The sequence below is a fragment of the Apostichopus japonicus genome, chromosome 14, assembly GCF_037975245.1.
Source record: "Apostichopus japonicus isolate 1M-3 chromosome 14, ASM3797524v1, whole genome shotgun sequence".
Lineage (NCBI taxonomy): Eukaryota > Metazoa > Echinodermata > Holothuroidea > Aspidochirotida > Stichopodidae > Apostichopus > Apostichopus japonicus.
In genome coordinates, this window is record NC_092574.1 from 8,194,738 (window position 1) to 8,217,580 (window position 22,843).

Here is a 22,843-nt window from a genome sequence, read left to right on the forward strand (position 1 = left end):
TGAGCCAAATATTGACCGATTATTCTGTGATGAAAGCGGCCTTATCCATTGATGCTGAAGATTGGTATCATTCCATAATCCCCATTGCTATTTAGTTCACTGAAATTATGTTTAAATTATTCAAACAAACAAGGAAACAATAAAACAACATATGAAAACAATGTAGGCAATATTTTGTTCACAAACAAGGCTCAATATAGCTTAACTACTAATCTTTGCATGTGAAAGGCTGATTAACCAGAATAATTGACACGAGGGAGGAGGCAGGGGGCAGTTATTTGTTTGTTTTACAAATAAACTGTTATGTTTATGTTGTTCTTTCAGAGTTTTCTGCTTTATAACAGCAACTGTCAAAATCACTCCAATCATAAGGGAGAGCCCCTTTAGAATACATCCGTCGCGATTCGTTCCTGTCTTTGAACGTCATACCGGCAATTTTTGCTTCTAATCAGACTTACCCTTGCTTATTCTGTGCCTTCCACCAAAAGTCTCTACTCGAGTCCAGAATAATATATTCCTCCCCTCGGACCAGTTTGATGTCTGTCGGTTCGACGGGGTTGTACTCGTACCTGGCTATGGCTATGAAATTCTGAGGCTGCGGGTTTAACGAGAACGGGAAACGTGTCATTAATAAACTGTCAAGTGGCCCCCCGGTAACTCTCCTCTTAACGATGACTAACGACTTGATATATTTAAAAGGATGAGAAATGTTTTTTTAATTCCAAGTAGGTCTTTGCTATAATTTGGTGAGAATAAACCAACTGCAGACACAGATTATTGGGAGTATATTTCCTGTTCTAATTACAAAAGAATAAGAACAAGATGAATACAAACAAAAAACATAAGATAAGATCAAGAAACTTCTTAGCGACCCCATTAAATCCGCCACACCCTCCCCCTGCCCCCATAGATAATAAAACAGCCAAAAGAAGGAAATCAAAATAATTAGATATGTTTAAAAGTGACAACAAATATCATTCATTGACAGCTTTGGGAAAGATTGTGTGGTGGTATTCAACACTGTGGGAAAGCTGTGTTAACATCCACACTGTTGACATGTATATGTGTAGCACAGATAAACAAGAGAGTCACCCAATCACTTTCAGTACCTTTAAATCGCTAAATCCTTTTGTTGCATGTAAATTAAATGTTGGTTTAAATTAAGAAGAACCTTTAGTTCCCAGTATCAGAGAAATATAGTAATTTTTCTCTGCAGAAAAGAATTAGTATAATCTGACTGAATTTGGTTTCTGTTTCTAGCTGTATTCAAGGAATAAATCCATATAATATACCTTGTCTTGGGGAAAATATACTAAAATCTAATATAATGTATCAGTTATCATTAAAATGATAAAAAGGTCTTTATTTATGAGATAATGGAGTAAATAATACCAACGTTTCATTTTTTAAATTGTTGGTTTTGTCCTTTATGAATGACAGATTTAAATCCAAAGACTGTCAAGTCTTGCCTGGACTATTCTTTGTATTTTTGTATTCTTTGTGTGAGAATAAGCTGGAATATTATAGAATATTATATTGGCCATGGCCAATGACCAATATCTTGAAGGGGCCTGTACGGTGATTCGTAAAGCCGAGCAGAAGACAATTTTTTTTTTGTATATTTAATTTTAAGTAAATCATGACCAGAGTTACAGACAGACTGACTGGGAATTCATAAAATTGAATTTTGGAAAATTATTGGCTGAGAAAATTGGAATGATTCACACTGATTTCACCAATTTCTGATCTACAAACAAAACTATATCACACTGGGTTCCGTTAATCATCTCGATTCTCGTTAAGGCCGAGAGAAATAAAAAACATTTTTTTTCTCGTCCCTATTTACCTCATAGATTAGGAAAGAAGAGTTGTAGTTGATTCCATCAAATAAAGCAAAGGATTTAAATTTCCTTACGTATCGGTATATTTTCGAACGGTTTTGCACAAACAAACAAAAACATAAAAATAGGAAGCATTTTTTTGTTTTATTTATTTGGTCTAAATCAATTAAACTGAGTAAATAAATCCTACTCTTTCCGTCTGATTATCGGGTCTGACTCTTAACTCGACTTATTCTGAGCTTCATTTCCTATCTCTCTAGCGTTCTCTTGATGCGCACAAATAAATTTGTTTGCTTAAACTAATATTTTCCCACTTATCTCGAGATTCAAAGGTCAAAATTGTGATATCATGCAAACATACTGGTTGGTCATGAAAGAAAAAGAACTAGTACATAATAAGGTCCATCAACCAGATTATCAAACAGGTTGTTAATTTATGTATTTTTTTTTTATTGGTTTTTACCTCTCACAGAGTACAGCTGCAAATTTGAACAACCTACATTAGACTTGAAAGTTTATTGCTTTCGATGTTTATAATAAAGAACTAATCGAGTTATAACCCATTGATTATAAATTGGTTTATGACAGTGTTAGACTTCTCGGTATCGTCCAAACCTGATGTGAAAACAAAGACACGATACAATACGAAAGAGGATGAAAACTGCTTTTGTGGCAAATTTGTCTAAAGGCTAAAACGAAGCATTCTCCAATGCAGAGACTTACGTAGGATTTTGGGAAAGGGAAAGCACCTCAACTATGACGAGAAAGCACTTTGCGCAAGAGAGTAATTATAAATACAAGTACGTAATGACCTCTGAGCTGTTAAAAGTACTTCAACTGTCGGACAACAGAAGCTCTAGTAGACAATTTCTGCTTTCCCACCGTCACATCGAACATCAAAATTATGTTTAGGCCCAAAATCATCCTTTCCAGTTGGAGGAAATGAATGTGAAAGTATATGTTAGGAGTTCTGACGATTCTTTCTCTGAAAGGTGTGTCCGACAACAGAATCTTTAGTAGACAACTCCTGCTTTCCCACGGTCACTGAAATGCAAATTGATGACTCCGGTGTTTCTTTAACATACTTTCTTTCCTGAAGCCTGGAATTACACCTTTCATGAACATTCTACAAATTAACATCAAAATTATGGTTAGGCCCCAAATCATCCTTTTCCAGATGGAAGGTATGTATGTATACGTATATATATGTTTGGAGTCCTAACGCTTCTTTCTGGAAAGGTGTGATGATGGATTGCCTGTGGTTACTGTATATTCCCACATACAGAGCAGCACCACATACAGTGTAAAGTGCAGGGTACAGTCTGCTACTGCTGGCTGAAATCTACACACGTGTGTACACAAGAACAAAAGTCAAAGAGGTAAAATATAGATAAACCCTTCCAACTTTATCTTTCGACTAAGGTTCACCACGCACAGATCTGTTTGACGAAATGTTTTGTCATGACAGATGTACACTTTGACCTCTAAGCGACCCCGGTACGGTAGCAATTTGACAATTTTAGTACGATGAAAGAAGAAAATGTCTTACGTCTGGTGTTCCACCAGCGGGGACTGGAGGCAATGGCAGCTGCAGCTGATTCTATGGGAAAAAAATATAAGCAACTTGGTTCCCTTGGGCGCTTCTAATCTACATAACAACATTTACAAAACTGGAGGTGTTTGATTAACATTTATTTCAAATCAATCCAACCATTTCTTGCACATTTCCTGATCGATCAATAGATTACGGCCAAATATGTCACCAACCGGACGAACGATGTCTTATAGAGGGCGTGGTAACAACAAAAATCAAACTATAGCCTCTCTCAATGCTTTCAAACACTATGGACATCAACATCGTGTCCGTACCTCATAAAGTTATGATTTTCTGATATAGAATGATGGCCCGTTGTAACGTGGTGGTGTTTTGAAATTCTTTTTTATTCTTTTCTGTTTCTGATTCTTTGCACATACACAAATTGAATATCACTTACTTATTTACTTGTTTTATGATTTATTTATATATTATTTACTCATTTATCATTATGTGTGTACATATCTCAAGATCAGAAAGAAGGAGCAATTAAGCTTGCAAGGGAAACCTGAGCCACAAAAAAAAAATTGGCCACAAATAGGTAAAATCTATCTTAGATATTGCATTTTGAGAACACATTGGGGCAAAAGAACTATCATCATCCTCGCAATCATCATCCTTGGATTCATCTTCGTCACCATCATCGCCTTCGTCATCATCATTTGGTGTCTATCCACTGATATAACAGTTCTTTGATGATCCTAATGTATATGACTCAAGGCACCAGTCTGATGTTACTGAATCTATTATTGGTATTGATTACTATTAAAAAACTAATGCTCCAATTGACTGGTGTCTTCAGACATTTCTTACCTTGAGGAATGTTGGCCTACAGCCAGGTGCTCCTTGATGAGCCTGACTGCAGCAGGACCACTTACTGGCATTCCAGACTCCAGCATGGTATTTGAGGGACATGTTGTTATTGTTGGCACAAACTGCAAAGAAGAAATCAATCAATAATACATCCAAATTAAGAATTTTAATTAATATTGTCAGTTTTTCATTTTGAGATTAAATGAAATATATTGCTTAAAGTGAAATATCCAATGATGGGGAAACTTGTGAACTTTACTTTTTCAGTGTCACAAAGTTAGCAAACATTTTCTCCTAATTCATGAAATGTTTTTTCCATCCATGTTCCAAATATTCTCCAAATATTCTCGCTGATATGATTGTCATCATATTAGATAATAGGGTAGCAATGGGAAATGTTTTGGACTTTGCGCCAACTGACCCGAACAGGATCAACATCATGAATATGCATGAGCACATGTAATCATAAAGCAATTACATACACCATAAAGAAAACACTTCACAGCCGTTTGGTCAAACATACCTTATCAACATTACAAAAGACATTGTCATCTTACGAAAATAGAAAAAAAAAAAGGCACAAATTTAAATATATAAATAAAATAGATGGCTTATGTACAGTAGCCTTAGCCTACTTTGCATCATAAAACTCAGGGCAGACACATTTGCCATCCCCTTACCGTATATTATAAACTGGTAAGGCTACTTACTCACCAGTTGAATAATACCAATGTGGACTTCATATTAAGCCATGGCTACTATCTGATGGTAGTGCATTTTTTCGAATGTACATAGTTACCAATATATATTCATCATGCTGTAATTATCATGCTGTAATAATAGCAGGCTACGATGCCAGTGGATTTTGCCATTTGCCAGTAGAAAAAAATGAGGGCACTTGCTTTTTTCTGCCAGTAGACGTTCTTTTAATACATAAACAAAGGACGAGTCGTTTAGCAATCGTCAGTCATAGCATAGGCATCAGTTTCTGCACCTAAAGTTAGCTGCGTTATTACTGCTGATTATTAGCAGATATCATTGGGCTTCTACGCCTAAAGTTAGCCGCATTATTACTGCTGATTATTAGCAGATATTGTTGGGCTTCTACGCCTAAAGTTAGCTGCGTTATTACTGCTGATTATTAGCAGATATCGTTGGGCTTCTCTTAAAAGCATGTAGAGTACACTGATGTTTGTCGCAACTCACGGAAATGCCAGTGAGAAAACTTGATACGTTTTTTAATCACTGGCTTTTTTGAAAAGAGTTAAAAATAAGTTGGGAAATTCTACACCTGCAATCCTACACTAAAAATCCTTGCATGGCTTCCTGAATTAGGTCATACTCATAAGTAAAAATAGCACTTGTCATTCCAGGTAACGGGATTAAATAATCAATGCAATTAAAAAGGTCATCTTAATTGGCCCAATGTTACGTACAGTAGCACACACTCAACAGTCCTGAACAAAACTTAACAAACTTTTCAAGTTTACTTTACAAGTTTGCTTTACAAGTTTACAACTTTACAACTTTACTTAACAAGTTTACTTTACAAGTTTACAAAAGTGCTTCCTGGAAGTTCTGATCAATCCTGCAAGTTATTTTCCAGCCATTGAGAATAAATGAATCAAATAGACAATTACTGTAAGTACCTCAGTGTGAATTGAAACTACTTTTGTGTATGTGTGTTAAAGTGACAGTAAAATTCTCGTTGACACTTGACCGTGAGCGACCATTAATCTGAACTTTCTAGCATATTTGGGAGCAGTCAGTTCCATAGAGTGTTTTCAGAGTGTTTTGTGCAGTTGCACTGCACAAAACACTCTGACAACATTCCTTTCATAACCCCTCCCCCCCCCCCCACAAAAACGAAGACAATACAGAAGTCATTTTCCTCAAGATTTGAAAACCTGAAAAGAAGAATCTTTATTATGAAGCAGTCGAGACACTTCATTTACACAAACACAACTTGTTTGAGCTTGATGAGACCCCCTCTAGAAATGAGGAAATTATTGTGAAGAAATCATTTTGACAGTCAGTTCAGTAGTGTGTAATACTGTACTGCACTAAAAAGCTTTGACAATTTATTCTTTTCATAACAAAACAAGAACAGATATCCAGAAACTCAATTTCCTCAAGATTTGATGACCTTGAAAAAAAACGAAGAACATCTTACGAAGCCGTCATCGTGGAAAGTAATTCGTTTAGACTGTAAACAAACAAACCTACTGTATCTTGAGCTTGAACAGACTCTCTAGACATGAGGAAGCTATAAGTGCGTCAACTATGACAATGTAAATACTAAATATATATATTCAAATGGAGCCCTGACCTTCTGTACCGTTACGGCATATATAGCACACTACAGGCTTGATATGTAAAGTGTGTACACCGCCCGGGGGTACAATTTATCCAGTATTAAGACAGATCGCAAAATGCTATGCAAAGTGGGACAAATCAATATGGAAATGCAAAGATGTACAGTATTGCAGTTTCTGTGCATATGAACCATGGATGTAAGTAGTATTCTAAAAGAGAGGAAATTCTCAGAGCCTACAAATAGTCCAAAGCGCGGTAGAATGAGGGTGCTAAGATTGTGGGGAGACAGGTAAGCGAGGAGCGAAGTAAATCTGCTAAAACAAACTTTGAAAAACTAAATTATTCCTTGCACCTCCATGTTGTATCTTTGCTACAGCTACGTACATCACACACATGTATCCTACCTGGTGTGTAATACAAGGCTAGCGTACATACACATTAAAGGCATTGAAGACTCGCCCCAAACCGCGTGCGGCCATCTGAAAAAGTTAACTTATTGTTGCTTGCAAGTGACGTTTTGTTTGTGTCGCTACAAAATGCAGACAGTAATGAAACTTAATACCTTAATTGTTATCTTTAGCAGGACCTGAGATGTCTATCGCTGAATCGTTTATACACTGTGCTGTGAGTATTGCAGCTGTATGTACTGACTGTACACTTGTGTCTAATTATCGATGGTAGCAAGCTGTGTGTGTATTTCTGGGATCGATGGTGGTGAATATCACTTCTGTTACACCTCATTCAAAACTAGGTCAGATTACCGGCATTAGACGTTTCTTTGTGCGCGAGTCTTCACACCCTTTAAATAACATACATGATGCATTCATGATGTAGTGAGATATAAGAATCCTATCAGGTTCACCTTACAGATTTGAACAAGAAAGAACTTTAAACTTTAAACACTTTAACTTAGACTTAAACACTTATCACTTACACTTAACACTTACACTAAACACTTTACACACTTTAACTTAGACTTAAAGACTTAACTCTTACACTAACACTTATACTTACACACTATACACTTTAAACACTTTAAACAAGGAAGAACTTAAACACAATTGACAAACAAAACTAAATAACTTAAAAGTCACTTTATGGCAGGAAATCTTACATCGGATGTCTGAAGAATGTTTCATCTATCAAATTCGATATTTCAGTTGATTATTTTGTGCAGCTAATTAAAATGTTTATGAAGAATTGCCCACAAGATGAAGAAGGAAATTCATCAGTGGGTTAAAACTTGAAAAGCTGTCAACACATTAAAGAAACAAAGAAAATATCATTTCAACAGTCAGATGTCTTCAAAATTATAATGTCTTCAAAATTATAATTATTAGACGTTAATGTAGAGGACAGGGGACTAATATAAACAGGATTAACCAAAAAAACAAATCATAATTTGCTTTCCTGTTGTTGATTTATTTTCCTCTCGTCAATTTTGTTTTCGTTGAAGCCTAAAGCAACAATTGATGACAATTTCAAGTCAACTTTAATATTTTTACAACATTCTTAAGTATTTACTCTAGATAGTCAGTCATAACTTCATCATATTTTCGTCCTTGGTTTTTCTTGCACAAGTCTGCAACGTGTACCCTTACAGGCTTACACTAGAATGATTACAAGTGCAAGAATATTATGTTATCATATTATGTGTGATGTTTATATTATATTTAAATGTATATTAACTCAATTTATATCCTAAGTTGCAGAACACTCTAAAATAGAAGAACTCTCCATAATCCCTCAATCTTTTTTTTTTAAATCTATTTTTTATTATGCAATGGCAAAATCAAAGGCATCAATTAAAGTGTGACTAATCACCACAACATTTACTCTTTTTTTTAGTTTCATGTATACCGTATGTTAATTTGATCACAGCAGGAAAGTTAGAAAACGGGGAAATTTCCTGAAAATGTAATTATCAAATTTGGAATACAAACATTTAAAATAACTGTTCAGGCAAAACTGTGATTTATTTTACATGCAGTCTACATCATCACCACCACATTAAATATGGATGAATATCACTGTTATCATTACTGTCACTGTCACTGTACACTGTTACTGTACAGGATAACGATACTGCTTTAGTTTCTAACATTTTCAGTTTATACTGTACACATGTACAAAGCCCATAATATCATCACCACTTTAAATATGGATGAATATCACTGTTACTGTCACTGTACACTGTTACTGTACAGGATAACAATATTGCTTATAGATTCTAACTTCTCAGTACATATGTACAAGCACCCATAATATTATCACCACTTTAAATATGGGTGAATATCACTGTTACTGTACACTGTTACTGTACAGGATAACGATACTGCTTTAGATTCTAACATTCTCAGTACACATGTACAAGCTCCCATAATATTATCACCACTTGAAATATGGATGAATATCACTGTTACTGTACACCGTTACTGTACGGGATAACGATACTGCTTTAGATTCTAACATTCTCAGTACACATGTACAAGCACCCATAATATCATCACCACTCTAAATATAGACGAATATCACTGTTACTGTACACTGTTACTGTACAGGATAACGATACTGCTTTACATTCTAACATTCTCAGTACACATGTACAAGCACCCATAATATCATCACCACTTTAAATATGGATGAATATCACTGTTACTGTCACAGTACAGAATAACGTCACTGCTTTGAGATTCTAACATTCTCAGTACACGTACAAACACTCATTATACCAAAACTCAATCACATAGTATTAAAAAAGGAATATATACTGTTTGCTACATTATAAACTACAGTACAGTACAGTAACAAGTAGGATAATTATGAAATAAATGATGATATGAATCTTTGCAAATCAATACCCTCTGAGATATAATTACACATGCATGCACATGGCGAGTGACAGTTAAGTAAACAGTAGTATGGGCTAAGCAGCCTAAGCCACATCATGACTTTACTCATAATATATCATCCTAACCTAGCATTTCTACTAAGGGATAACGTGTGGGCTCAATGACTCACCCCTCCACAGTGATACAGATGAACATTGAACCTCAAAAGTTCAAACAAAGTGACAGTAAGCCCACTCCCAAGTTACTGACTGACTATATATCTGGATGGTCTCTAAGGATTCTCATCCCAAATTAGAGATCAGTATGCAAGGTGTCAGACTCATTTACTGCTCAAAGCACTATCAATGCTGCTATGTACATCTTTACACTCTAAACCTGCTATGTACATCTTTGCTCTTCAAAACTGATATGTATATCTTTGCACTTCAAACCTGCTATGTATTTTTTACACTCTAAACCTGCTATGTACATCTTTGCTCTTCAAAACTGCTATGTATATCTTTGCACTTCAAACTGCTATGTACACCTTTGCACTTCAAACTACTATGTACACCTTTGCACTTCAAACTGCTATGTACACCTTTGCACTTCAAACTACTATGTACACCTTTGCACTTCAAACTGCTATGTACACCTTTGCACTTCAAACTACTATGTACAGTACACCTTTGCAATTATTGATCCCTATCATCTATCAGGGTAAACCAGGCAGGATGAATCGCTAACTAGAGACGAAGACACAATTCAATGCAATATGAGTTTTCCCCTAGAGATCAAGATTCTTGAAAGGCCAAACAAAATATAGAAGTTTATATTAATAAAGACCAAGCAACATACAACGTTACACTAAGATGAAACCTTTCATGACACATCACTCTATCTCTCTTTCACAAAAAAAAAAAAAAAAAATAGTTTTCAGGTCTCCCAGCACCAATGGAAGGGGAGGCATGGGGCAGGGGTCATGGTCCCCAATAATTATGACAGCAATGACTCTGGTGTTGGCATGGTACCATCACTGGTGGTTATTTTAACACCACTGAAAATAACTTTGAATCCTACCACAGTCCACCACCCCCTCCCCCCCCTCTCCCCACCAAGCCCCTCTCCCATCCACCAAAAGGGAATAAAAAAAACCTGTGCAGGGATACTTGTGGTAAGTTACTGTACTTTTTTTCAAAATGTATTTTTGTCTACCATAATAAATAAGGGATAGTATGCATTGACACACTTATCTGAATAAGAATTGATCTAATGAATACAATATTTGAACAATTCCTATAAATAATGAATTCCTAGTCACTGAAACTGCAACATAAATACTGAATTCACATGAACCTCAATTCATTTTGCATGGATTTCATTAATAAAACAAACCCTGTTCCACTGATTGTTTACATTTGTGTCTTAAATACACAATTACAACTTACCTTTCCCTGGAATGATCATCTACATACAGTATAGCCAGGAAATATGATAGCTACATGAAGTGTTAGCTCAGAGGTTAACGCCGGTGCCTTCCAATCATAAGGTCCCTGGTTCGAGTCACTCCAAGATTAATGTATGTCGTCTACTTTACAGAGTTGTTGACAATTGACAATTCATAATCATGGGCGTTAAATATGAATGTAAGAGACTGACTTCGGTCAGCTTGCGGCTTTGATAAGCCAATGAGGCTTCTTTGCCAGTTCCTGCTTGCAGGAGGATCTAAAATCCATACATACATGTACATACATGGGATACCCAAGCTTCAGCTTTCAAGCAGCAATATTATACTAGACCTACAGCCCTTTCATTTGTGCACCTCACTGAGACATTTTCTTCACTGTATTTGTTACTAGATTTAATAACTACAACTTCCTCAATTTCTCAGAATAATTTGGATGGTTGAGAATCCCTGAAGTGGTAAATGTCTTTTGAAAAACAAAAAACAAAACTTTCCTCAGTTTTCATTGACATGATAAAAGTTTTTTTTTTATACTGATCACTTTTTGAACTGACATCTATCCAAATTACTGTATGTATAAATGCATTCATATTTTTTCTCTAGTTTCGAAAGATGAAAGAGATGGATTTTGTGAGAGTTTCACAGGAAATAAGACCGTTACAGGTTCAATTATGATTGAAATGAACAGGTCTGATCTATTTTTCAACTTGATTAATTTTGTGAGCAGGGAACCGTTACACTGATTTTAAAGTCATTCTTCGCCACTGTGGTTCATAGAAACCTTCAGTGCTCAGATTAAACAATTGAAACCATATCTACTGTACTTCCTCAACGTATATATACAATGTCCGCACTGCAGGGTACAGACTGTGCCTTTGCACGCAGAGTCAAATATGTACGCAGGTACTATGAATTAAACAACTAAGACGAAAACAGTTAGACACACGATGGGTTATACAGAAACCCTGTAAAAGATGATACAATGGCAGAATGCATATAAAGGACAATTTTATCTTCTGTCACTCAAGTCAACGAACATATCGCATTGATTGATAATATGCCCTGCTTTTTCCAGTTCATGAAAAATACTGTATGGGTGGAAGACGCTGTTTACCTGTCTCTCTTGTATAACGTTAAATTATGGCTTAATTGGTCAGAAGACTGAATATCTGAAGGTCTGGTGTAGGAAAGAGGAGGGACAGGTACATTGTGGACCAATGTGGTCTGTTACTTCATTCAATAAACAAAACAAAAAGTTTGAGAATCACTTTTTAAGCTACGGAATGGTAGGGTAGAGTGGGAAGGAAGATTGGTATTGATCCTATTTCCCAGTTTACGAGAGGGCACAGAGCAAAAAATGTTACCAATCGTCAAAGGGCAACGCTTAGGTACAGTAGGCTCGAAACATCCCAAATTAAAGGTTGAGTACAGTAGAAGTTAATAACAGGATCAGCTTTCGTTTTGATTCAATATTTGGTTGCCACTTTGAAAAGCCCTTATTTTGTGTCACAGAATACAGGAATTGCACACGATAAGCAACGGTGTCTTGCAATCTTGCAAATGGCGTCTCGCCAATGAGAAACAGAAGACAAAAAATACGAATAACTAGACACCAACAATAGGATACAATGAAAGAAGGAAAGATAAAGAGAGAAAAGATATACTTCCTCCTTGCAGTCTCTTCAGGAAATCCGCAAACTATTATTTTCCCATTTTTTTTGTTGGTTTTGTTAATTTGCCTCTAGACTAAAGTTACTGCACAAATAAACTCCTCGGTAAAAATCATGAAAGGAGTTAAAGAGTTTTCTTACCGTTACGGATATCTTCGAGCCAACCGTCCCTCTCTTGGCGTGTGCCGGGGAAAAAGTAGAGGGTAAGATCGGCCAGTGAGTCTGAATAGACGATCTAGGGAAGAAAAGCAGATTGTGAAAGCGGAGATGTCCTTGGCCTTTAAAAGTCAACAGTATTGGACCAAATTTTATTTTAAAAAAAAACAATTTTCCCGAAAGTTTCAATACAGGCGTGTTCAGCATTCACTCCCATCCTGCTGCTAGGACCTTTCCTCTCTCTCATTCTCATCTTCATCGATGATAAATTAGTCCAAAGCATTCAACGATTTTATCAAAAAAGGAATTAAATACTGAGCGATGAATGACCCCCCCCCCTTCTTCAACTTCACTGCAGTGTATAGCCGGCTCTTCCTGCTTTTGATTATTTCCTCCCCCCCCTCAACCCCTCTTCCTCCAGATTTACCATTCTTGGAGTTGATCAAATGTTACTGATGAAAAACATTGCAGAATAGAAGTGTAACTTTGAAAAAGGAAACAACTTTCTCAGGCATGACACAGTAATGGTGATTTTGAGGTACTTATAAAAGTTGCCAAATGATACATCACTGACTCATAACCAAAAAAACCTTCCCAGATCGAAACGGGCAGGCCTACTTATCGGGCTGCGCACCAAAATATGACAATTTATTCCTTCTTATGGAAAAAAACACCAAATGATCACAACAGTTCGGAGTGAATTGTGTCGAAAAGAAATCCAAGCACAATGACAAAACGTTCTAGACACTTAGGGTAAAAGAATGTCTTAGAGGGCGCACAGTGTTAAAAAGCTCACCAAATTCATTCTAGGCACCGTAGAACCAGAGTGCAAAGGTTGTGAGGAGACAGATAAGCGAGGAGCGAAGTAACTTTGTAACACAGTAAGTTAACACTGGGTCAGCTCAAGTGGGAGTATCATTGTTCATAAATTACTACTTCCTTTAATTGTGCCATAAACTGTGAGACAATTAAACAAGTTCAACAAAAAATAGCAGACTTTGTTAAAATGCTATTCTCCCTCGATATCATCCCAAGTTCTTACGCATACTACTGTACGATAAAGTTGCACTTCCGTAGCGAATGACCTCATTTTGAAATAAAACATAGTACACTGCACTCCTACTGATTACTTCCCATTGTTACAACCCTCTAGCCCTTTATGATCCCTTTATGATCCCTTTACACTTTCCTTTCATCTCTCCCCACCCCCCACCTTTGTTGTGTCTACTAAATAATTGCTCTACGAATTGCCCATTTGTCCTGGAATCTGACTGTCTGTCTATCCGTGACTGTTAGCCTTGTGTCGTGTTTGTTACTGTAGTTTCGTTTTTGATTCAGCTAGCCTCTCAAAGCAAAACGTCAGGCCCTCTTTACATTTTACGGACACTCCTGCTGAATGGTATATTGAACTCGTACTCACTTGAATTGCATTGTTGCTCTGGAAATTATTCCCATCGACGGTCTCAATTACCTTCACGTCGATCATGGCGATGCAGCCTTTTTCTCTGCCTCGCTTCTACAAAGACAAAAAAAAAAAAAAATTTGTTTAATCATGTAGCAACATAATAATTGATGAGCGCTGTATAAATGCCGTCCCGTATCGGACGATGTAAACATGACTTTTGATGAGAGTGTGGATGTGACAACAAGTGCGGTCGAAAGTCCCTAGGTTTTGGGATATATTTACAGGTCGCCATACATAGTACCTGTCTGGACTTGCCTAGTATTGCACATTCTCATGAGTAACTAGCCTATGAATTAGTTCAGTATTACTATTTTAGTTCTCACTGTGCCCCTACTGTGCACCCACTGTGCCCCCATCCAGGGCACGAATGTATCACCACGTCAGATAAAACACGAGCCAGAAAAACACGGATAAAGTCAACCTCTGGAGACCATTACCCAGCAGTCGAGTAGTGTGCACATGGTTGACCATACTCCAAGAGGGTTGGATAGAAGAACTGGGGCTGGTGACAAATAGTGATGTGACTTATTTCGAAGGAACATCTGTCCCAAAATATTGCCGTTGGCTGTCCACTGCTGGATTTGCAGATTCATATAAAGAGGTGGTACGTTTACTATTATTACCCAAAAGGGGATCAGGGGGGGGGTGCAATGTTTTAATTTTTTTACAACTTCATAGGTACAGTAAATGGTGGATTGGAAAGTGCATTGATCTAATAGCCGAGTCGAAACTCACATTTAAAGAGGTCGGAGTGCAGTTAATCCCATATATAAAACAGCGAAAAGCATATATATTGTATTCAAAGTGTTAGCAACTTAGCATGGTGGAAAATATTCAGATGTAATTGACAAAAAGAGAAAAGAAGAGGGCCTTGATGTAGGCTATGGGTAAAACTATTCCTGTAATCTGCATTTGATAATTTACCGACTACAGGGCGAACTGTTCGTGCTACATGACGTATTTACAACTGCACAAGTTTATACCGCGTAGGGTAAACATTTATCACAAAGAAGAGTATGTTATAACTGTACAGGTGAATAATATGAAGGCATTCGCTTCACAACAGGATCAGACAGTGTGCAATAAGTTAATAAACGGTACCATTCCCACTAAACCCAACGACAGGCACATATAGATTATTTACACCACCCATATTCGGTCTACTGTACATACATGTTAAACATTTTTAACATGTTTCACCAAGTAGGGAGCTGTGGAGCTATTGGTACCACTGGAAAAGAATCAACTCCCTTTTTTGACACCACGGTAACTCCGCACTAACGGTCACATTGTGCAGGCTGCAGCACTGTTTACCAGGACTGGGCCATTAAACTGCAATTCAAAGAAACACTAAGTTTTGGGTGAATCAGTATTGATGGTTCTTACAGGTCAAACAAATCTTCCAAAGGTTACCTTATTTAAGGTAACCTCAACCAGAAAGTAGATGACTCATGATTTGAACCTATGGGAATTCCCTTCCTATATTGTACAGTATCTTTGGTGGTAACACAATGCTATTGCTCAATAACCACTGCTGCATTATACAGCAGATCTGGCGCAAATTGCCAATTTTTGTTTTCTATTTGGGGAGGGACTACAGAAGCTTGTTTGAACAAGGAAGCAATACTAACCCTCAAGCTCTAGCAGTGAACAAAAAGTTCTGTATATTGTATTTGATTGTGTGTGTGGGTGTGTAAATATATATTTATAATTGAAATCATAATGAATTGGAAAATCCAGAACAGTGAAAAAACTTCCAGCCTCCGCCGTGTTATATATATATACATATACACACACAGCCTTCCTAAGGATTTTCACTGTTCTGGACTTTAAAACTCATTGCAATTTCAAATACTAATATTCATTTGCCTTTGTCATATATTTCCATCTTATTTAACAAAGTCTGTTCAAAGTATCCCTTTCGAGATCGGCCTTTAGGACTCACAAATGATTTCGAGTTGGTTAGCATCATGATTGATCTCTAGAGTAGGGTAGAACATGTCACCAAAACAGAACTAGCATTGTTCGATACAGCTGGCAACCTTACCTGTTCGAACCTCTGAACAGTAAAACAGCGTTTAATTGCCTAGTTGGTTAGGGTGTCCGCAGATAAAGCGGGAGGCTAGGGTTCGAATCCCAGTGGAGGCTGGGATTTTTTTTTTCACTGTTCTGGATTTTCCAACTCATTGCAATTTCATAAATATATATATTAAGTAGATTTAATTAAGCAAACAAACAAGAAGCTATTGTGATGATTTGGACGTAGCTTTGCAAATTTACGTCATTATTCGGCTTTTTTTTAAAAGTTTTTTTAAAAGTAAAACATTGGGAGAACTTGCTACCATTGCACACTTCCAACATGTAAATATGTCACAGTTTACAGAATCTCATATTTTTGCTATAAAAGCACAACTTCTGGCAATAATCTAGTTTTCATGTTTTGTGAAGCGGTCTTGAAGGCTCTGACTTTGTCCTGTAAATCACTACGGTTCCCTAAAGGTGCTCAAAATTCTTGTAAATCTTTGCAACTATAAAGCATTTTGCCCATTTTTCAGCATCTTGCTATGTAAATATACCAGACATATTATTTCCAGCATAATTCTTGGAATGCAGTAATAAAGTATGTATGTTAGATCTTGACTTTACTGAAAATTTATATTTTACCAAATACACTGTACATACTTTATACCTATACCATTACTCTAGTACTATAACCATAAATTATTGTTAACAGACCAGAAACATTCTCCCCAAGATATTATCGCTGGCTGCCTTAAAAGGTCAAACCGTATCAAAATTTACTAGACAGATATCAACTTTTTTCCCTCAACCTTCCACTGATTCTAAACCACAACGAAATAGTTGGCATATCTAAGTAGTCACTGTTCAAATAGTGGGCAGGAACCACAAAGTCAATCAAGATGTATTGTTTCAAGTGAAGCCCAGCTTTACTGTAGCTCCACTCCTCCAATGTCATGTAATTACAGTATTACTGTACCCTGATTTATTGCAGCCTGGTGGTTACTGAATCTGAATTTAACTTCAAGTCGGCACCAGGGAAGGAACATTCCCCTCTTTGAGGACTAATAGTAACTATTTTTTCGAATGGTTTAAATAGTGCCTTGTGAACCCCGGCAGTCACGGGGGGGGGGGGGGGGGGTTATGAAGCCCATAGGTTACTTATTTGAAACCCTATCCATTCGACGATCTTGGCTAGCTTGCCTTCTCTTCTCTGTAATCGATCACAGAATTACACACAGGGCCCAAATTTGAAAACAAGACACGAAACATCCATGGAAGAAGACTCGGGACTCTCAGAAGTGGAATGGAAAACCTGGTACCCGGTGGGTTTTCATACCTGGTATCTTATGTTCCAGGAACAGACCAGGCTGTACCTGCTACACCAGACTTCACCATCCACCATCCCCCATTTTATTTTGTCCCACAAAAATACCAAAAATTTAATAATTATATACTGTAAAACTCTACCTCTGGAGTGTTGTCCAAATATCTCAGTTCTCTCTCCGTCAGTATGAACCATCTTAGCTTGTAGTTAGTCCGACCGAATCTCGACCGGTTGATAGATCTCTTCTTGAGCCAGCCTTGTCGGATTGTCTCGGAAGTTGACGTCGCCATCTTGGAAATGTCTTGTCTATACGGCATTGCAAAATTGGTGATTTTAATGGTACCTACGTAAACTCTGTGGGTCCTCTGCCCCTCTAGGACATTTTAAAGCGTGGAATAATTTCACTATCTGTAAGAAAGATGTCTGTCCTTTCCACACAGTATTCTCAAAACGGCATTTAATAGCATGGACGAGGAAGAAAAAAAAAAAAGACTCCAGAAGAAATAGATTCTGCTTAACAAGGCTTTCTGTTCCCAATTTGGCTCTCCTCTCGACTGAAGTAAAAAATAAATAATTCTCCTTCGGAATCGTCACCGAGGCAAAATCTTCACAAGATCTTCACCAAATACTCTCGTTTTGGAAACCTGAAAGAGAAGAATTTAAACTTGCATTACAGACTGGTTTATACAGTTTGCAAAGGATCAAAGGAATTTTTTTTTTTTTTACAATAGTTGGTAATGTAACCAAAACTGCTAAGTAATTCTCAAACAAGACACCCCTCATTAATTAAAGTGAGTAATTAATGCAATGATTTGTATGCTTAATTCCTTTTTTATAGGCACTATACACAGGCCTTTATTTCCTGCGGTAGTCAGTACCGTACTTACATGGTTAATGTCACTTCTCAGAACAAGTTATTCGAAAGTGAGTAAAGCACCTGATATGTATAAAAGGGTCACGTACAGTACAGCAATTCCTGGAACAGGAAGGAAATTCATTCCTACTTTAAAGGAAATGATTTTTGGACTGGTCAAGTAATTTCTCCTTGTTTTAACTTGTGTGTCTAGATTCATCTTTCCCAACCTGGCATCCGTAGACCATTAGGAAGGGGCGGGGGGCAGGGGGCGGGGGGTGTCCATGAAAACTCTTGGGGGTCCATGAGCGCAAAGGGTTCCAGAGGGAATCGGTTCCAAAAATGGGATGTGTAAAAGCTAAAGAGATCCCATTAATGTTGTCGAGATAGTCAGAACAAGTCCTAAATATTAAACAGCCCAAATTTTCTAATTTTGTTTGTGAACTGAATAGACCCGATGGTAACTGCAAAACAGGGCCAAACATACAGTAGGTTTGAGTTAATAGGAGGGGTGGTGGGTAGAGGCTACACCAAAGTTTCAGTGGTTTTGAACTTGCTGTGGCTTCACCACAAGGGAAACATTGTGAATATTAGCTGGGGCGGGGGGGAGGGGGAGGTGGGATTGGCCGCACTCTCATAGTGTCAGGGGCCCAGAAAGATTAGGATTTTGCTAAAGTCATACAATAAACGATCTATAACATTTCAATCTGTTTGTAAGTGCAACAAAAGTTTTGAGAATTTATCTTCCAATAGTGGTTCTTTTGTCAAATTTGTTGTGCTTGGCTTCTGGTAAATAATATTTGTGACGTGTGCCAACAACTTGGTCCAATTTTCTGGGAAAATTTGTGATATCTCAAGAACTATATTAATATTCCAGGAAATGAGAATATCATGAACCACAAAAGATTGCACTTTATTGACAACAAAAAAACTTATTGAGGAAATGATTGTGTAAATGTATATGTATGACCACTCTCTCAGTTTTAGACAGAAATAACAATATGTGGCATTGTTAGTGAACGAATAAATTACAACATGGCATATAAAATAAACTCAAATATGGTCAAGAATTCCTAATACAGGATATACGTATGTAACTGTATCCAGCCTTACACAGAGTTTAAACATTTCCTGGAACAGTTGAGTGCGTGTGGCAACGTCATTGGATTGTAAAACTGTCGGGCTAATCAGTTTCGAGAAAACCAGAAATCTGAGGGGCTAAGTGATCCCTTGTCCATAGGAAGTATTTGTCAAGTACTGTGGTTTCAAATTGACAGTTTTTCATCTGTGAAGTTACTGTGTAAGATCCATGGGCATTGACTAACAGTTAAATTGTGTAGTACTAGTACTATGAATCACAGTATGAGTCATCATTGAAGTTTTACCTCTGAAATATCATGTTTACACAGCTTTCACACAGTTTGACCTTTGATCTCCACCATTTTTAATAGGGTTTGTTGTACTCACCACATGTTGTTATGAATAATCTAATAATAGAGGATCAAACAGATTGATGTCATGTTTATATGGTCATAAATCAGCTTCTTGCTGTAAATTTTGTGCATTGCATGCCAGATATTATATCAATGCAAGTTTTCCTGCTTGATATATATCATGTTTACAAGGTTTTCACCATTTGACCTCTGGTGACCTCAAAAGACATTTGACCTCCACAACAAAGGTTCTTCTATTCAATATGAGGCACCCACACACCATTTATGAGATTCATCAAAGTTTCTCTTCTGGAGATATCATGTTTACAAGCTTTTCACAGTTTGACCTCTGGTGACCCCAAATGACCTTTTGACTTCCACCAAAGACAATAGGGTTCTTGCACTCAATATGGGGCATCCACTTGCCAAGTATGAGATTCCTCAAGATTACACTTCTTGAGATATCGTGTTCACAACCAGCATCACATGCACACACACACACACACACACACATGCAAACATAGGTCATCACCATTGCATAGATTCCTTTTGCCTTCGGCAAGGAACCAAAAAGATCGAGCTGTTTATTTGCGGCATTCCAACAACGAATTGTCTGTTAGACTGTTAAATATTCCAATCCTAATTACTAGCACTTGCTCACAGTTATAATCCTACGCATCAGTAAAGAGTACTTACGTATATATAATATATAACGAAGATAGCATTGTTGTGAGCCATTTCCTATTTCCTTCCTGAACTATTCCCTGTAATGTGTTTTATTTCAATCTCTATTTGAATAGCCTGGTCGAGACTGTAAAAACATACTTAGTAACAATATTTATAAATAGGTGAATTTTTTTCTGAGAATAGTTCTAAGGCTGATTGTAAAAGGCTAAAGAATCACAGATTCATGATTCTTACTTTGTTTATCATTAACATTATTGTTTCAGTTGTAGACATACGTGCACAGTACAATGTCTGCTTACTGTGTGTCACATTGTCTTTGTTAGTGTGAAGTTTAAAGTCATTGTGTTCATAATACTGTAAGTCTACTTGTCATCATGAATTATGTGCACAAATAATCAAGCCATATGTATAAATATATTTGTAACACTGTTACTGTAAAGTTGTGGAACAATGGAAGTTCTGTGGGGGCGGTGTGGAACCATTGTGGTAGTTTAAATCCCCTTGGAATTATGTAGGGGTTATCTCTCCTGGCATTAAGTAAACCAGTTGTAATTGTTGGCAGAATATGGCTTTTGGGGCTGCTCCTATAGATGGCGTGTGGTATCAGGCTTATTCTGGGATTGGTGATGTAACACATGTGATATTTTCTAGGGATATTCATGTGATCACATTCATCTCTGTAAAGGAGTGCAATTGTTTGGGGAGGGTGGGAATGCACTGTAGACTGTAGTATTTGTGTATTTTGTCTTAAGCTAAATTGTAGGGTAAAGTTCATCATTTGTATACATGTGGTATTTCCATGTATTATTAAGGGATTTATATAAAATGCATTACCTGGGAGGGACAGGACAGTCTACTCTGGTTGCTGTTGCAAGAAACATTCTTGATGGTAGGCTTCAGGGCCCACGTAGCCTCAAGTTTGTACAACCCATCTGGTACAACACACTCAACCTTACTGTAAGAAGTTTTCATTTCAAATTTTCAATATATCTGTGCTAGAAATACAATCATCTCTCTGGATTTATTTTGTGTTCATCTTTATTCTCTGGCCTATTACAATACTACATCTTAGGCCAAGAACCCTGAATCGGCTGGCCGGCGCTACTCACAGAGGAAAGTGTTAATGTTACTATGTATATCAGAACACTTGGTTTGTTTATTTCGGCTGCCAGATATTGGCAATTGAACCCAAAGTTTATGGTGTACTCAACCAAAATCCCAAGAATCTGATGGTTTTTACCATAAGGTCTGGTTAAAAAAAAAAATTCTAATAGCATTTGAGTTGAAATGATGGATTTCTATTCTTTTTCTTTATTTATTCTTGTTGACCTTAGCTGATATCTGAACTCCAGAAATGTCTGACTTTTTCATTTTCTTATAATGCAACCTTTTAAACAAATTTTGATTTGTTTAATTTTTTGTTTTATCACAAAAAAAAAATACAATGTGAAAGGAAGTGTTCTATAAAGCCTGAATTGGCTTAACAGAGTAGAAGACTCCCTGGTAAAAGAAGAAAAATATAATACAAGTTGAATGAGCAGAATGATACAGATACTTTAAGGAGTAATAACTAGACAGGATAACATTGTCCTAGTTCATAAAGAATTTAGTTATACATGTAATTACTTAATATATATAAATATAGCATAATGACCGTATTAGTATGTTGTGATGATGTATTTTCTTAAATATATACTTCTTAAATAAACTCAACAACTTTTTGGTCTTTATATTATCTGAAAGGGAATTCCATATTTTAATTATACGGTTACGAAAGCTATAGGTTCCTATAGTGGTACGGTAAAAATTTACGATGTGCATTATAAGTATGTCTCGTTTGATAGTGATAAATAGTTTTGTTACTATTAATAAAACTGTGGAAATTTTCCGGCAGTAACCCATTCCATGACTTGTAAGCAAAGCCGCAAGCTTCATTTTGATGATATCATCGAGTTTATAAAGCAAGTTTAGTTTCTTGAATAGCGGACTAGTGTGAAATTGGTAATGTGAATCCATCCATGCAGTAGCAGTGTTGATATAGAAAACTGCATTTTCACACATTTATACTTAAAGAACACATAAGGCTTTTGACATATCCTTTGAAAAGAATTACTGAATCGTGAGAGTGATTTTCACATTGTCGATGTTAAATACAAGCTGCACCAACTGTACTCAAAATGCACTACAGAGTATGGGATAGTTGATCAAAATAACATAAGTATGATGAAGACGAAAGCTTGTCTTCATGTTCCCATGAAGACATTCTGCACAAAAAAAAAAGAAAAGGGTGTGATTACTTCCCAAATTAATGTGACTTGTTAGAACCCAAACCTTCAAGACAATATTTAGCACATTTTAAAAAGATTTCTATGA

At 36.7% G+C, this 22,843-nt stretch overlaps 1 protein-coding gene across 2 annotated transcripts in view; it reads right to left on the reverse strand.

Moving 5' to 3' along the window:
* LOC139980306 (tyrosine-protein kinase Tec-like) overlaps nucleotides 1-22,843 on the reverse strand; it is a 49,109-nt gene that overhangs the window by 23,384 nt on the left and 2,882 nt on the right. For both annotated transcript variants that reach the window (XM_071991868.1, XM_071991869.1), the window contains exons 2-7: nucleotides 17,641-18,141; nucleotides 14,107-14,202; nucleotides 12,672-12,765; nucleotides 4,249-4,370; nucleotides 3,391-3,441; nucleotides 459-595 (exon numbers count right to left, since the gene is read on the reverse strand). In XM_071991868.1, coding sequence (XP_071847969.1) covers nucleotides 459-595; nucleotides 3,391-3,441; nucleotides 4,249-4,370; nucleotides 12,672-12,765; nucleotides 14,107-14,202; nucleotides 17,641-17,814 — 674 coding nt within the window. In that variant the 5' untranslated portion in view covers nucleotides 17,815-18,141. The remainder of the gene's footprint in view (nucleotides 1-458; nucleotides 596-3,390; nucleotides 3,442-4,248; nucleotides 4,371-12,671; nucleotides 12,766-14,106; nucleotides 14,203-17,640; nucleotides 18,142-22,843) is intronic.